We start from the raw sequence: 15926 nt of genomic DNA on the forward strand, positions 1-15926 counted from the left end.
CAGGGCAGCTGGGCACAAGACAGAAGGACAGAGCTGCTGCTCTCACTCTGCACTATGGCACAGCCAATCGTCTTGCCTGACAGGACTCAATCTGCTCTCCCTGAGTACATCAGAAAACCCTCTCAGCCTGCCTTTTGTTTTTTCTGTTCCTTAGCACCGGTAGAACAGATGCTGACAAGCCCTTCTGGGTTTGGGGCAGGTTTTTTCTGACAAAATCAGACAAAGGGACAACTCCTCCACATACAGCAGACAAAGACCCTTTCCCTCCTGGCATGCTTGCCCAGCAGCAACCAGAGCTCCAGCTACAGAACTGAAGGAAGGTCTCTGACAAGAAAAAGGGGTGGGATGTATCGTCAGGGACGGGTTTAGGAGAATGGGTTTTGACTTACCTCAAAGAAGTCTACCCTAACATGGCAGTGTCTTTTCTCCTTGAACAGGCTCTTGTGTTCACAGAAAGCAAATGTATAATAGCAGCTCCATCACCGAATTTCTCCTCCTGCCATTTTCAGACAGACGGGAGCTGCAGCTCTTGCACTTCTGGCTCTTCCTGGGCATCTACTTGGCTGCCCTCCTGGGAAATGGCCTCATCATCACAGCCATCACCTGCGACCACCACCTCCACACCCCCATGTACTTCTTCCTCCTCAACCTCTCCCTCTTCGACCTGGGCTCCATCTCCACCAGTGTTCCCAAAGCCATGGCCAATGCCCTCTGGGACACCAGGGACATCTCCTACTCAGGATGTGCTGCACAAGTATTTTTTTTCTTTTCCTTTGCTACAGCAGAGATTTCTCTTCTCACCATCATGGCCTATGACCGCTACGTTGCCATCTGCCAACCCCTGCACTACGGGACCCTCCTGGGCAGCAGAGCTTGTGTCCACATGGCAGGAGCTGCCTGGGGCACTGGGCTGTTCAATTCTCTTCTGCACATGGCCAACACATTTTCCCTACCACTCTGCCAAGGCAATTCCATAAACCAGTTCTTCTGTGAAATTGCCCAGATTCTTAAGCTTTCCTGCTCAGATTCCTACCTCAGGGAAGTTGGACTTATCATAGTTAGTGCCTGTTTAGTATTTGGTTGTTTTCTTTTCATCATGCTGTCCTATGTACAGATCTTCAGGGCCATGCTGAGGATCCCCTCTGAGCAGGGACGGCACAAAGCCTTTTCCACTTGCCTCCCTCACCTGGTCGTGGTCTCCCTTTTTATCAGCACTGGCATCTTTGCCTACCTGAAGCCCCCCTCCATCTCCTCCCCATCTCTGGACCTGGTGGTGTCATTTCTGTACTCGGTGGTGCCTCCAGCAGTGAACCCCCTCATCTACAGCATGAGGAACCAGGAGATGAAGGACGCACTGAAGAAGCTGATTCAGTCAGCTGAGTCTCAACAGGGATAAGCTGCCCCTGTCTCTTCAGAAGTCATTTCCAATTCTAATCTGAAACCTTCTGTGCAGTAAGCATTTTATTTGTGAAACTCTTCTTTGTTCCTAAAATGTCTGTATCCACTCTTCCACATAGACATGAACCAGCCTCTCTGACAGAGAGGACTTCGTGCGTTGTGTCTGATAGGACAATGCAGCTGGCCTCCCATTAAACATATCTATAATAAAAGAGGCTTTTCTCAGTGTCCATGTCTGGAGGTTGGTCTCTTCTTCCAAAGCTGAGGTCAGGAACAGGCTGAAGGAATTGCCCCTCTGAGTGAGCTGCTGTGCTGGGGTTCTCCAGGGGCTCAGGGCAGGAGGGCATGGGGGGATGTGTTAGGGAATAGGCCTGTGCTGCCCCTTCACGTGGGGGTGCCCAGTGCAATGGAAATGATGGCTGATCCATGGGGATCTCCCTGGGACCATCTCCCCGTGGCTTTCAGCCACCACTGCCTTGCAGAGCAGCACCGCCAGCTCAGGGCCATGCCTGAGGTGACATCCCGCGACAAGAGCAGACCTATTTCTGGAGGCACCAGTTTGGGCAGCTTTTCTCTCGCTGGCACAGAAGGAGCTGCCTGGGGAGCCCCCAGTGCAGGAGTCTTGTGCTGGGGAGAGGGACGGGCACAGAGGGGCTGCCAGCACTGGGCAATCAGGATCTCTTGGAGAGAAGAGCAGCAGAGAGAGGGAGACGCTGGCCTGCGTCTACTCATGGCATGGCTGGCCCCAGCCCTGGGGCTGATGGGGAGGCTGAGAGCCCTCTGTGCCCCAGGAGCTGCTGTGACCTTCCGAGGGGCTGGGGCTGTGGGCTGAGTGCCCAGAGCTCTGCAGCAACCCCCAGCCGATCTCGCTGGTCATTTCCAGCACTGGCTGCTCACCCAGGTTTATGGGTGAGCGTTGCTGCTAAACCATCTCCATCCTCCTGCTGGTCTCAGTGCCTGTATGGGGGGACCAGCCAGCCCTGCCCGGCCTCTCTCCTGGCGCAGACCCTGCCAGACCCCAGAGAAGGGCTGTCTGCACTTGCTGTGAGGTTGTGCTCTGTCCTATTTTTCCAGTTCATCAGTGAAGACGTTTAACAGAGCTGGACTCAGTATGGACCCCTGGGGTACAGTGCTGGTGATCAGCTCCCGAGGGGCCTTTGTGCTATGGGTCATGGCCTTCTGGAACCGGCCTTTCATCCTGTTTCCAGTCCACCTCACTCATGCCTGTGAGGCCGTGATGGGATTCAGTGAGAAAAACCTTGTTAATATTGAGATGAAAGACGTTCACTGCTCTCCCCTCATCCACCAGCCGAGGCATCTTACTGCTGTAGTGGGCTAACCGTGGCTAATAACCCAACTCCCACCCAGCTGCTCGCTCACTCCCTCTCCCACCCCAGTGGGATGGGGAAGAAAATAGGAAGAATGGGAATGAGAAATCTGGGGGGAGACAAAGACAGGGACATCACTTCCCAGTTCCCATTGTGGGCAAGACTTGAAGACTTGATTTGGGGGAAATGAATTCATTTTGTTGTCAGTTAAAACAGAGTTTTAACTATGAATACAGGTCATGGGGGAAAAAAGCCAAATGTTAAAACAACACCTTTCCTCTTCCCTGTCCCAGGCTCAGCTTCACTCCTTCACTCTAGGCTCCTCTCCCCCATCCCAAACAGCACAGGGGTGTTTGGGATGGGGGATCACAACCAGCACATAACAGGTTTTGTCTGTTATTCCCTCTTTTCCACAGTTTTGCTCTGCCCTGGCACTGGTCCTCCATGGGCTACAGGGAAGATCTGCTCCACCATGGAGCGCCTCCTCATCTTTCTCCTACCTTGGTGTTCCCTCCGTTGTTTCTCAATATGTTTGTTCTCTCCACCTTTACCAGTCTGGTGTTTGCTGCCATTTCCTGAAGAAGTTTTCACAGAGGCATGACCAGATTTGCTGATGGGCTTCTCAGTGTCCTGCGCTGAGTCTATTGTGGAGCTGGAAACAGCTCTGTCTGGCACAGGGCAATCCCTGGCCTCCTCCCACAGAGGCCACCCTTGCAGCCCCTCCGGCCACCAACCCCTTGTCACATACACCCCCCCACAGTCATCCACTGTGGGAAGTGGAGGTTCAAAAGGCTTCTTTAGGTTTTTTTCTGTTGAACTACGAACCTTTAGTATTATATGTTGGCAATAAAGAAACAACTTCCTGTGACAGAAAGACTAGAGCTGAAAAAACCCTGGTGGCTGATAGGACACACATCAGTGTTGGGGACATAGTCATCAAGATTGGCCATATAGTGTGTGACCTCACTGAGCTTGCTTTTCCTACATGCTTTGTCAGACTCCATCAGGGCACACCCAGGGTCAATATAAATTGGAGAATGTAGGTATTCCTTGATCTAGAAGATGAAAACTGAAGAAAATTGCAAAAACAAGATTTTAAACAAAAAACAAAAAACAAAAAACAAAAACAAACCCAAATTATTTAATATTAAAATATTCCTTTTTTAGGCTACATTCTGGAAATTCCTCTATTTGCAACAGTTGAAGAATTAATAAAAATTATGCACAGAGATGTTGCTTCTTAGAGCACATGGCTGTCTCCACCACAAGCTGTCCTACAGCATCTTGCGTCTCTGTCCCACACCAGGCTGGAGGCGTCAACACAACTAACCCACCTCTCTCTCCACTCAGCATCTCCCCTCCTTTACTGACATCTCTCCATCATTGGTGCCTTTGTTGCTGTAGCAGGTTCCAAGGAGCTCCGTCACCTGCCCTTCATCAAAGGGTGCATTGCTGAGAGTCAGCTGAAGCTTGTCCAAACCTTGGAATGTTATCCCAGGTGCTCTTCCCAATGAGCAACCATGAACAGACAGAAGGTGTAAAACCAACTCCTGGAGGGAGATACTTTGTCTTGCTATAGAGATCTTGCAGTAACATAGCCTAGCAGAGCAACAGCCTGCCCTTGCTCCCCTTTCTCCAGTGACCATGGTTTTGCTTGGCATAGACACCCTTCCTTGCACCACAGGTCTTCCCCTGACGATAATGCATTTGTGGGGCAGGGAGGCTGGGTCAGCACAGGGACAGGGCTGGCTCTGACAGGGACCATGAAGCAGCTGCCAGGAGGTGACAGCAAGGACAGTTTACAAAGGACAAATTTCTATGTCTTGACTTTACTCTCCTTAGGAAGGAAAAGCTTGCCAGGAGCCAGTGGTTGCAAGGACAGTCAAAAGCAAAAGGAATGGCTTCAATCGCTCATTAGAGACCAAGGCTGAAGAAGGAACAGGCAGGGCTACTGCTGAATGGGAAGGCTGATTTAATAACAGCAGAGGCAGGTGGGGCTGGGGCACTCAAAGCCCTCTTTGCCTGAGTCTTTTCTGAAAAGGTCTCCAGGTCTCTGTGCTGAGGGAAAGGGCTCCACGAGCAGGAGAGCACGCATTGGCAGGAACCTCAGTCAACCCAGCAAGGCCAAGTGCCCGTGTGTGACCCTGCAGGACATCCCCCTGGCAATGGCCCAGGCTGGGAGCTGCCTGGCTGGGAGAAGCCCCGTGGGAAAGGTCTGGGTGGGTTGGAGAGGAAGCAGCCGTGTGCCCTGGCAGCAAGGGAGGCCAGCTGCACCCAGGCCTTTGTGGCCATCAGGACGGCCAGGAGATCAAGAGAGGGTTACTGCATCTGGATTTTAGATATCCAGTACAGGAAGGATGTTGTAAAACTGGAGTTGGTTCAGTGAATGGCCCTCGATATAGGCCGGTGCTGGAACACTGGAACTTCCCCCAAATAATTTCAGGGGGCCAGGGCATGATTTAGCCCCCCAAAAATCGGGATTTTGGGGAATTCAGACTGTCACCACCCCCAAAAATGGAGGATATGGGGGGAGAAATCCCAAACTACCCTCAATATAATTGGGGGTGGAGGGGCAGGCAAACCAAAATGGAGGGTTGAGGGGGGGTCAGAGATGCCAACAACCTGCCAAAATGGAAGACAGAGTAGGGGGGGGGGAAGCAAAACTGATTTAAGGGGAGCCTTAACTGTCCACCCAACCCTTCCAAAATGGGGCTTTGGAGGGGATCAGGGATCAGCCCAAATATAATTGGGGGTGGTTGGCAGGAAACGCTGTAGCGCCCCGCAAATGGGGGCTTGTGGTTCAAACAACACAAAACCCCCCTCAAATTATTGGGGGGGGCAGTGTCAGGGGACCCTGTGGCCCCTCCCAAAATGAGGATTCAGGGGTCGCAGGGCCCCCCAGAGTGCTCATCCATGTCAAAGAGCTTCCTCTCCTCTGCCAACGTGGGATCATTTTTGGAGGACAATGGCCACATTGGACAGGAGCAAGACTTTGGCTACATTGCAAAAGGGACGTGAAAAGAGGGAGGAGAACTGAGAGAGCTCTACAGCTGGTGAATGATGAGAACATCTTGACTTTCGTCAGCCAGAAGCCTTGGGAGTAGCGAACAGGAATGTAGAAAACCAAGATAAGGATGCTGAGCTTTGTCTGAAGAAAACATGCCAGGCTACGGTTGATGGGAAACCTATGGTCGTTTCTTAAACAGTGGAAAGTTTTCTACCTTGAGCTAAAAGTGTAGAGAACATTGTGTTTGTGCTTGTAAGATTTAATTAACCAATAGGCTTTAGGATACCAGTAACTAACTTGTAGCCAATGAATTGTCTGGTGTATTATGGACAGAGGGCAGTGACCAATCAAACGTCAGTCTCGGGCGTGTGAACAGTGTGTGAGGAATGCATGTAACCAACCCAGCCTTCTGTTGGTGTCTGATCAGTTGCTAGGCAGACATATAAGCGCACTTGTATCGGCAATGAACGATTTTGATTTCTGACTCTTATAGAGTTGCCGGAGTCTGTGATTCTCCTCATGCCACCGTGCCTGGGGGGCGGGGTCATGAGTGACATCAGAGCAGCCGGGCAGGGTCTGAGGCGCCCTCGCAGCTCCTCTGCCCTCCTGGCCAGTGCTGGGGAAGGGCTCGGCACCTCTCAGAATCCTGTTGTCCTCTCATAACGACACAGTTGCTCAGGCAAGATTCGATTCGGGAGTTAACACGTCATCCTCTCTGCCTTTACAGTTTGTTTCAGCTTCCCATTTCTCTAACAGATCGCGTCCCACTAAAGGCTTCCGAGCTCTGGGGAAAGACAAAAATGGCTGTGTCACCTACTCTTTTCCAATTCTGAATGTTAGAGGCCTAAAGAATGGTCTGGTTTCTGCTTGATTAGCATCTTCATGTTATTTCCTGGAAGCCATTATCATATGCAAATGTCTCTAACACATCCGTGGTTATGTTGGACGGGGTTGCTCTGGTGCACGTCGATAGTCTTCCTCCCTGTGTCGGCTGATTGAACTCCATCCCTGCGCATGCTCCTTTTATCTTTGGTTGATCTTCCCAACCACACCCACTTTCTTCTGGTACCTGTTGTTTCAAATCAAGATCCATAACCAGTACCCATTGTTTTGATTCAGAGTCCATAACAATTTCCATAGTAATCGAGGCAAACACAATGCTAGTTGCTCCTAAGATCTTAACATATCATATGTTCTCATAGCTACTATAACTTCATTTTAAATCAAGGCCATATATTAAACTAACATCAAAACAATATTCTAGGATTCAAGCTACTTTGTTAAGGTAACTGCAACAGGGGCGCGGCTGCTGCTTCTGCAGATGCAGGTTCCTGCTGCCCGCCGTGAGAAGCAAGCTCATGTGCGTTAAAAAAATGTTTTATTGGGGACAAAGTCGGGGGAGCAGAGGATACAGCGCTGGGCGCGATGGCGCACAACCTGCCCTAGCAGCCGCTTCTTTTTATCGAGGAACCAGGAGATTTCACTGGTGGAGCGAAATGGCGGGTTTCTTCTTATAGTTCCAGTCCTCCTCTTTGCACCTGCACAGCTCCTTTTGCTTGGTGTCTCCAAGGATGTCTGGCTCTGTACTTTTCCTCTGCCCTCTGGGGAGGCTATTGGGGAGCAGGGGGGCGTGAAGTCCAGGTTCCTCTTCATCAGGAGTTCTTGGCTTAACCCTTTTCTGCTGGCTTCCATTCCTCCCCAGCCCCCCCATCCAAGTTCCCCTTTACATGACACCTAACCACAGACACCCCCCTCCCTTGCTTGCCCATCTCCCGTCGATGCCCAACCGTATGCCTAATTTGTGATCAAAAAAGGCTTACTTAACTGTTATAATTTTAACAACGCTAATTTAATAACAGCTTTAGCCTAGGTCAGTCACAGTAATTATTTAATTACTTTTAGCAAAAGCAAAATTCTTCTGTTACTTCTCCCAAACCAACCCTTTTCTTTTTAAGACCATATTTGGCTTGAGCTTACCAACACTCAGTCTCATTCTTTCCTTCTGTTTAACGATGTTGTTTAAAGCACTTGTTGCATGGATTTGCCGCTGTTAGAGCGAACCCTATCAGGGTGATTAGCAGAGGTCCGGTATAACATATACTCCCACCTCTCATGCCTGTGGGGTTGCAGCCCACAGCTGGGAAAAGGGGCTTCTTGGTGGCGAGCACAGAGGTTAACCCGGTCTTGCCCTCTACTGTTTTGAAATGTAGCAAATCCGTGTTTTAACCGTTAGTCAATTCAAGTGCAGCTCCTTTGTAGCCACTTCCTTTTTTTCTAAGCAGAGCCAACCTTTTTTGACACTTTCGGACAGTGTACTTCCACCAACTCTCAGGGACCTCACAAATTTTGCGGACTAACCTCTTTGTCCCACAAATCAAGGTTACAATTTGTGTCCCTTCCCTATACTCACAGTCCCTGTTACAGTTATAACATGATTTTCTCCATCTGCAAGAGATACAATACCACCCCTGGTTACACATTTCACACTCACACAAAACCCACGCTTTGTGAAATTCGTGTAGGCACTCGAGACAAGGTGATAATCCTATTAGGTTGGTTTTCTGGCAACGCCCGATCTAACCCAAAATGCTCATAATCTATTCCAAAAAGCCACTCTGACACTTGTCTGCCAGTCAACACTCGGTAAACCCCAGCTTCTTCCCTGATCCCCTTCTTGTGGTTCCCCATACAGCGAGTAAGTAAATTTTCACAGTGTCACCTCCGAACCCAGTCCAAACCACTGGTTAAGAGTCATTCAGTCCCCTCCCGACAAAGTTACTTAGTCCTTTGAGGGTGACTTGTAGTTGATCAGCTGATGGTACCACAGTCCACTCCCGAGTCTTTTCCACCGGTCCTTTTCCTCAGGAGGCATGAGTCCACCCCTTTTCTTTTGTTTGGATCGCTGTCTCGGTGGTCAGCAGCGCCTGAAATGGACCTTCCCACTCGGGAGTTCACGACTGATCTTTCCACACTTCTATCAATGCCCAATCCCCTGGTTTTGCATTGTGGATAAAATCCAATGGTGGTGTTTGAGGCTGAAGCCCTTTCTTCCTTAGTTTCATTAAGGTGTAAGCTCTAGTTATTACATCCTGATCTCTTAATGCAGGGGTGACAATATCCCTGTCATTACTCATATGTGGCAATCCAAACCTCATGTCATAGGGAGAAATTCCCAGGTCTGCTCGTGGCTGAGTACGGATCCTTGGTAAGACCAATGGCAGGCATTTAATGCAAGGCACCTGAGTCTCAATCATTAACTTAGTCAAGGTTTGTTTTAAAGTTTGATTCATTCTTTCTACTCTTCCAGAACTCTGAGGATGCCGTGGAGTGTGCCACGCCCAGGCGATCCCTAGGGCTTCAGGGAGCTGCTGTGTGATCTTTGAAGTGAAATGTGTTTCTCTGTCCAAGTCTATTCTTTCTATTAATCCATAGCTGGGGATCGTGTTTTCCAATAACACCTTGGATCCCACGCTTGCCGTTGCCCTTGGCATGGGGATTGCTTCCACCCAATGAGTTCAGGGATCCACTAATACCAACAGATCCTTCCACCTTTGTATTGGAGGTAGCTCTGTGAAGTCTACCTGGAGACTCTGAAAAGGCCGTACGGCTAGCTCCTGTCCCCCAGCCACCTTCCCTCTCCTTACCTTTTTGTTCACTTTTTGACAAATCAGACATCGATCAACTAGTTGTTTAGCCACCGTGTATATTCCTATACACCCATATTGTCTAAGAAAATGATCACAAAGCGCTTGCGTTCCCCAATGTGCTTTCTGATGTATTAATGACAGAATTTCTCGTGATAATTTTTTGTTTAACATCTGCCTTCCATCTGGTGAAGTCCATTTTCCTTCTGGACGTTTTTCACTCCCTATTTAAGTATATCCTTCTCTTCTTGTTCTGTGAAATTCGGGACTAAATTCTCATCATCCCCCGGCGTTACTACCAATAAAACTACTGATGATGACTCTGTAGCTGCTTCTCTGGCTGCTTGATCTGCTAAATTATTCCCCTTTATTTCCACTGATGCTCCCCTCTGATGTCCTTTCACATGCACAATTGCAATTTCTGTAGGGAGCTTCAGGGCTTCTGGAACTTCTCTGATCAGCTGCTTGTGTACCAGCTCCTATCCTTTCGTATTTAGAAGCCCTCTTTCTTCCCATATTTTTCCAAACGCGTGGATCCCTCCAAATGCACACTTTGAGTCTGTGTACGCTGTCCCTCTCTTATCAGGGCACAGAGTTCACAGACTTGCGCTGACCACCCAGCAGGTAATTTCCCTTTTTCCTAACACTATGTTTTGCCAATTGACGGGGTTAACACAAAGGACACAGATACCAAGCTAAAGAAATGGGCTTCTTCAGTTTAAAGCAGCAGAAAGAACAAGCAAGGTAATGCACCTAGTCATTGCTACATAAAGCTGGCTATAGTGATTAAGAAAGATCCATCACCAGTTGCCCTCCTACTTTACCGTCCCCCCCGACCCGTGCATCAGCTGGGGAGCCCTGTCACAGCGAAGGGTCGGAGAGCCTTTCCCGGCAGCTGGGAAGTCCCACGCAGGGCGTCCGCTCGTAGGGGAGGTCTGCGTCTGTGCTGTGAGAGGGCCCGGCTTTTATACAGTTTAACAAACAAGTCTATACAAAATGCAGGGGAGATATCTGGTAGATTGACGTGCCTCACTCAGGTGTGTCCGGATCTGGCCAGGATCCGGGCATGTCTGAGGAGTTTCTGTTTTTCTTTACATTTGGGATTTATAGTTACTTCCTGTTGTGTACTTATACTTTTCAGGGGTTGTTCCCAGGGTTGCACTTCATGATGATAAGATGCTGGTCGCTGGTCAGGGAATTCACTCAGAAGTCAACTGTGCTTTGAGGCCGATTGTTTAGGCCTTTTTGTTTTACCGTGTCATTCATCAGTGCCTAGAGACCTCACAGAAACCAGCTTCCTAACACAGGAATTTAAATGGCTTAAGATCAGGGGGTGAATTTTTCAGAATTCTTGAAAAATTTCAAGGCATGTTTCAGGTTTCCCTGCAGATGAACCTGAAGCATGCAAACAGTCTTTGCTGTCCATCAGCAGCAGCACAAAAGCCTCAACATTTGAGTGGCAATCTAGAAAAATACCTATTTGTCCTTTTTTCACTAGTTTTTGTCTAAACAGAGGCAGAAGAGCAGCAGGGTCTATTTTTATTTGACCGTAATATCATGTTTTGGCCAGAATCTGAACAGTTACTTGATTGCAGGTGAGCTGGATTTATGTTCTACCTTCAGCAGGGTCAGTGAGCACAGACCTTACACGGATTAACCTGCATAGCTTTTCATTCATCAATGTGTAGGATTTCTATTTTTTTTACAAAGTGTGTAGTTCTTGTCTGAAACTTTCTTGTGAGATATGCTCCTAAGTGCAGTTTTTCCTGGAAAACAAAACAAAACAAAATCTCCATGTTTTTTTGAAATAAATAATGAAGAGAGGATGCAATCTCTGCTGCCTGCTGGGGAACCTGAATATAATACTTGCCATTCAGAGTGTTGATTTTTCTGGGCAAAAAATACAACCTGCTACTCCCTCTCCTGGCCTCACAGGGGAAATAGATGGAATTGTCAAAAGGGGGCATTCTTGCTATTTTACAGAAAATGGAAAAAGCCATAAAATAAGTGTTCTAGTTAGACCTGTAGATACCAGAGACTTGAACAATTCCATTCGTACACAAAGGATACAAGGAGCAGGCTCCTTTGTGTGCACTCTGTAGACAAGATCAGCAGGTCTGCGTGCCGAGCAGCAGCCCAAACCGTGAGCTGTGACCATCAGTGGGTGAAGTGAGTTAAGGTCTGTACTTCAAAACAACCGCCCAAGACCCTCCCCCAATTCAGTATGCTTGTGCAGAGACAGTTTCATAGGTGTTAGATTTCCTGGAAATAGGCAGACGCTTCTTATAAATTTTATGTATATTTATTATTTTATGTGTATGACCAGTGTGCTTTTGTGCCTGGGTGTGCACTTTAGGAGGAAAGATCCCCACGCACCCAGCACTGTAAGGAAAGTGTTGGATTTTTAAACTCTCACTTGGCTTGGGGAGTTTTCTTGGTTACGATTTTCAGGAATGTCCTGGCTCCCTCCAGCTCTCCTGGATTTTCTGAGCTGAGCTGATCCGTCATTTCCATCCTACAAATCCATGTGCTCTAATGAACTTTCCCCCCCAGCGCCGCTCAGCACAGAGGTGAACTGCCCGGCGTGCCCCGAGCGGCGACACAGGGCGTAAAATAACACGGGGAAGGGAGGTGACACCCCCGCCTTCCACGAGGACCCTGCACAAACAATCCCATTGCACGCAGACCCTGCACAAACTCCCCGGTCGCACGCGGCTCCTTGCACGCCCGCCCCCCTCACACCGGGTGACGTGCGCATGTGCACACCCCGAGGCCGGGACTACAACTCCCGGCGTGCCCCGCGCGGGCATACGGTGGCACCGCGAGCTGATTGGCTGCGGAGGGGGCGGGGCCGGGGCACGCAGCACAGCCCGCTCCCTGGCGGAGGCGGCGGAGCAGGGGGAGGGGGAGGTCTGCGGAGCCCGGGAGTGGGGCTGGGGGGGGCTCCGTGCCTTGGGGGGGCTGTGAGCATCTGGGGAGGGGGGCTGGGGGGGCTGCGGCCCCCCGGGGGGCCCGGGAGCGGCGGGTGGGCCCCGGGGGTGCCGGGGAAAGGCTCGGAGCCCCTTGGGGGGCCAAGAAGTGGGGCGGGAGGGACAAAAAAAACAGTAAAAATCTCGTTTGTCTTGCTGTGCCGCTCTGGTGTCCTTTGAGGGGGGGAGAGGGGTCGGAGGCATCTTTGGAGCTTTTTAAGGGGCTTTCTGGAGGTGATGGGGGAGTGGGTAGCGCTGCTTTGGGGGAAATCCATCTCCCTGGGCTCTGGGGCAGGAACCCTACGATTGCTGTTGGCTCAGGAGAAGGATGGGGGAAGAAAACGGGGTTTCAGGCCCACGGTGGCATCCTGCATCCTCCCGGCAGGAGCTGCCCAGAGCAGGGGCTGTGTTGGATGAAATGTCCTGGGCAGAGTCAGTCAGGCCGTGCCCTACAAAGCCGTCAAGCTTCCCCTTCCCTCAGTCTGCCCCTCGCTCTGGGAACGGCCCTGGGGATGGAGGGCTGGGGGACGGAGCACCGAGGGAAACGGCCACCTTCATCTCAGCTCTGCCCAAACCGCTCGGGAAGGAGGAGAGCAACTGAAGCGGAGATGAGATGTTTAGGGCCCCCTGTCCCCCCTGGGGCTCTCCTCTCCTCGGCCCCAGGCAGCACCTTCCCCCCTCCAAACTGGCCGCAGGCAGTGACAGAGGATTTGTGGCCTCCTCACTGGCATGAGCGAGCCTGGGCCTCAGCTTCCTCCTGCGTGGGCTGCTGCAAGGGCAGCTGGGGCCTCCCCCTGGGGAGCTCCCTATCCAGGCTAAATAATCTTCATCAGCTGCGGGGGCATCCCAGGGCTGGTTTTGCCCAGAGCAGCCCCCAGCAGGGTGCAGGCACAGGGTGGGTGTCACCTGGGCTGTGGCTGAGCAGAGGCTGAGGGCGGCCATGCAGCGAGGGGGCCGGGGGGACCAGGACCCCATTGCCCGTGGAGGGGCTCACAGCTGGTCCCGGGTCCCAGCCCCTGCGTGTGTGATGTCATTAGGAGGTGATGCCATAATGGGGCACGTTCCAACCCCCCCGGCAGACAGGGTTGCAGAGCTTCAGTGTTCCGGCCATGCCGCCACCGGTCCCTGTCGGCACGCTGCTCTCTGTCTCAGGGCTGCCGATGTCCTCCCAGCCCGGCCAGCTCCACCCCGTCACCTCCCAGCTGCCACAGGCCAGCGTCTGGCAGGGGGTGCCAGGGCCCATGGGGGCCCCGGGGCAGCTCCCCCCCGGGGTGCAGCTTCCCCACCGTGGTGCAGCTCCCCCCTGGGGTGCAGCTGCCCCCTGGGGTGCAGCTCCCCCCTGGGGTGCAGCTCCCCCCCGGGGTGCAGTTCTCCCCCGTGGCTGCTCTCTGTCCCCCTGTCTACAGCTGGGGACAGCTGGGGACGCTGGTGCCCCACCAGCCGATGGGCTGGGGCCAGGGGCTGTGCTCCAGGGGGACCCCCTGCACCCCAGGGCTCAGCACTGTGTGCAGGGCCTCCCTGTGCCCCACAACCTGCCCAGCAGCACCAAGAAGCCCTTGGAGGCCTCCGACAGCGACGTGGTGGTCATCAAGGACAGCGTCCCCCACAGCAGCCCCCACCGGCTCACCCCAGCTACCCCCTGCATGGGGCAGAACAAGACAAAGCCCGAAGGTGAGCTCTGGGGGAGGCAGAGCCTGTGGGCAGGTGTCCTGCGCCCAGGAAAGCTCGCGTGGCCCCGGGGCTGGGCTGGGTTTCATTGCTTTTTCCGCAGGGGTGACCATCCCGGAGGCCCCAGAGAAGCCCCTGGACCTGCCTGAGCTGGGGCCAGATGCCTTTGCCGAAGCCTTTCCTGAGCTGGCCCAGGACAACCTGCAGTTTCAGGACGAGCTGTCTTTCACCGTGGATATCACAGACGTACTCACCTGGCTTGACACCATGGACAGCCATGACACTGTCTCTGACGTTGCCTACAGCTCCTTCTCGACTGCCCTCCTCCAGAAGCTCTCCCAGGACGTGGCGGAGGGCGACTGTCCCAAGCAGCGAGCAGCAGCGGCAGGGCTGGGGGACCGAGAGCCCTTCTCGGGGTTGGGGATGTCCCCCTTGCTGGAGCCCGAGGGGCAGCAGGGCACGGCGGCAGCGGTCCTCCCCACGTGGCTGCCAGGGAGTCCCCCGGAGGATTCTGTGGAGAGTCCCTTGGAGAGCCGCCCAGAGGGTCCTCTGGAGAATCCCCTGAGGGGTCCTCTGGAGACTCCTCTGCTGAGCCCCCCGCCTGCCCCCCGGTGCCACCCACCCCGCAGCACCCAACTGGGGGGGGGAGGCGCTGCGGAGGCAGCGCCGGGTGGTTTTAACCCCCTTGGCGCTGCCGCCGGGCGCTGTCTCCAGCCGGGGGGTGCCCGGATCGGGCAAGGCGGGCGGCAAGCAGGCCAAGCGACCCACGCCGCCCTGTACCCCCACGGCGCAGGAGACCTTCCCCCGGGACAGCATCCCACCCAAGAGGAGGAAAAAGCATGGGGGCGTGCCGGGTGAGACAGCACTCCAAAACCCCGTGGGAGGGGAAGAGCAACAGGGACAACGTGGCGGCGGGCAGCAGCAGGCAGCAAGTGGGCGGCAGCAAGCGGAGAGCATCCCAGGACAGCAGCGTGCCCACCAAGAGAGCCAGAGCCCTGAGGGACCCCACGGGGCAGAGTGCCCCACACCCCCCGGCCGCTTCTGACAGCTGGGCAGAGAAGGTGTGGGGCACGAACCCCTGGGACATGCCGACCCGCACCCGCCCGCTCCAGCCCCAGCCCCAGCCCTCTCCCATCTCTCTCTTTCCTTCTTCAGTCATTAAAGGGTTGAGCATTGTTTCACAGTGTCTCTGCCAGTGGGCATTCCTGCAGCGGGAGGCGGGGGGGTTAACGCAGCCCCTGCCCCACGCGTAGATCTGACCCTCCACCTCGTCACCCCACTGTCTGGGGAACCCCCCAGGATTCTGTATGGAGACGTTTAATCAAAATGTTAATTTCCTCTAGACTTGGGGTAAACGAACTAGAAAGACCTCTCAGAAATCTCTCTGCTGCCACAGACAGTTGCACAGCAGATGCCACTTTAGCCTCGCAACAGGAAAATAATTCTTTAGCTTTGATGGCAGGACAAAATCGTCTAGTACTTGCAATGCTTACCCTGCACCAAGGAGGTGCCCCTGCATTGATTCACAGCACCTCTTGTGCCGAGGTTAACAAATCTCAACAAATCGAACACGATATTCCATGCCATTGCCAAACATTTAAAAACGTTACATCAAATTGCAATAGCTGCCAGTGGATTTTCACTTTCTGACATGTTTAGTTGGATACCATCCTTAAATTGGCAAAAAATACTACTGAAAACTCTTATTATTGTAATATTCTTTATCCCATTACTAAGTTTTATTTGGACTGTGTGATAAATAATAGAAGACTTTGCTTTCGCTAAAAGTAATTAAACAATTACTTTTACTGAGTTAGGCTAAAACTATTATTAGTACCATGATCCAAATTTTAAGAAAAGTAAAAGAATTTACTACTGGGAAAAGGGGGAATTGATCGGAGGAAACACTAAC

General features: G+C 52.3%; 1 protein-coding gene across 1 annotated transcript in view; it reads right to left on the reverse strand.

Moving 5' to 3' along the window:
* Positions 1-14340, reverse strand: part of LOC122153509 (electroneutral sodium bicarbonate exchanger 1-like) — a 319637-nt gene extending 305297 nt beyond the window's left edge. The window contains exon 1 of the mRNA XM_042793542.1: positions 14269-14340. Within this exon, the coding sequence (XP_042649476.1) occupies positions 14269-14283 (15 nt within the window). The 5' untranslated portion in view covers positions 14284-14340. The remainder of the gene's footprint in view (positions 1-14268) is intronic.
* Between the last annotated feature and the right edge of the window lie 1586 nt (positions 14341-15926).

Source organism: Tyto alba, unplaced genomic scaffold, assembly GCF_018691265.1.
Source record: "Tyto alba isolate M040663 unplaced genomic scaffold, T.alba_DEE_v4.0 Super-Scaffold_20, whole genome shotgun sequence".
Lineage (NCBI taxonomy): Eukaryota > Metazoa > Chordata > Aves > Strigiformes > Tytonidae > Tyto > Tyto alba.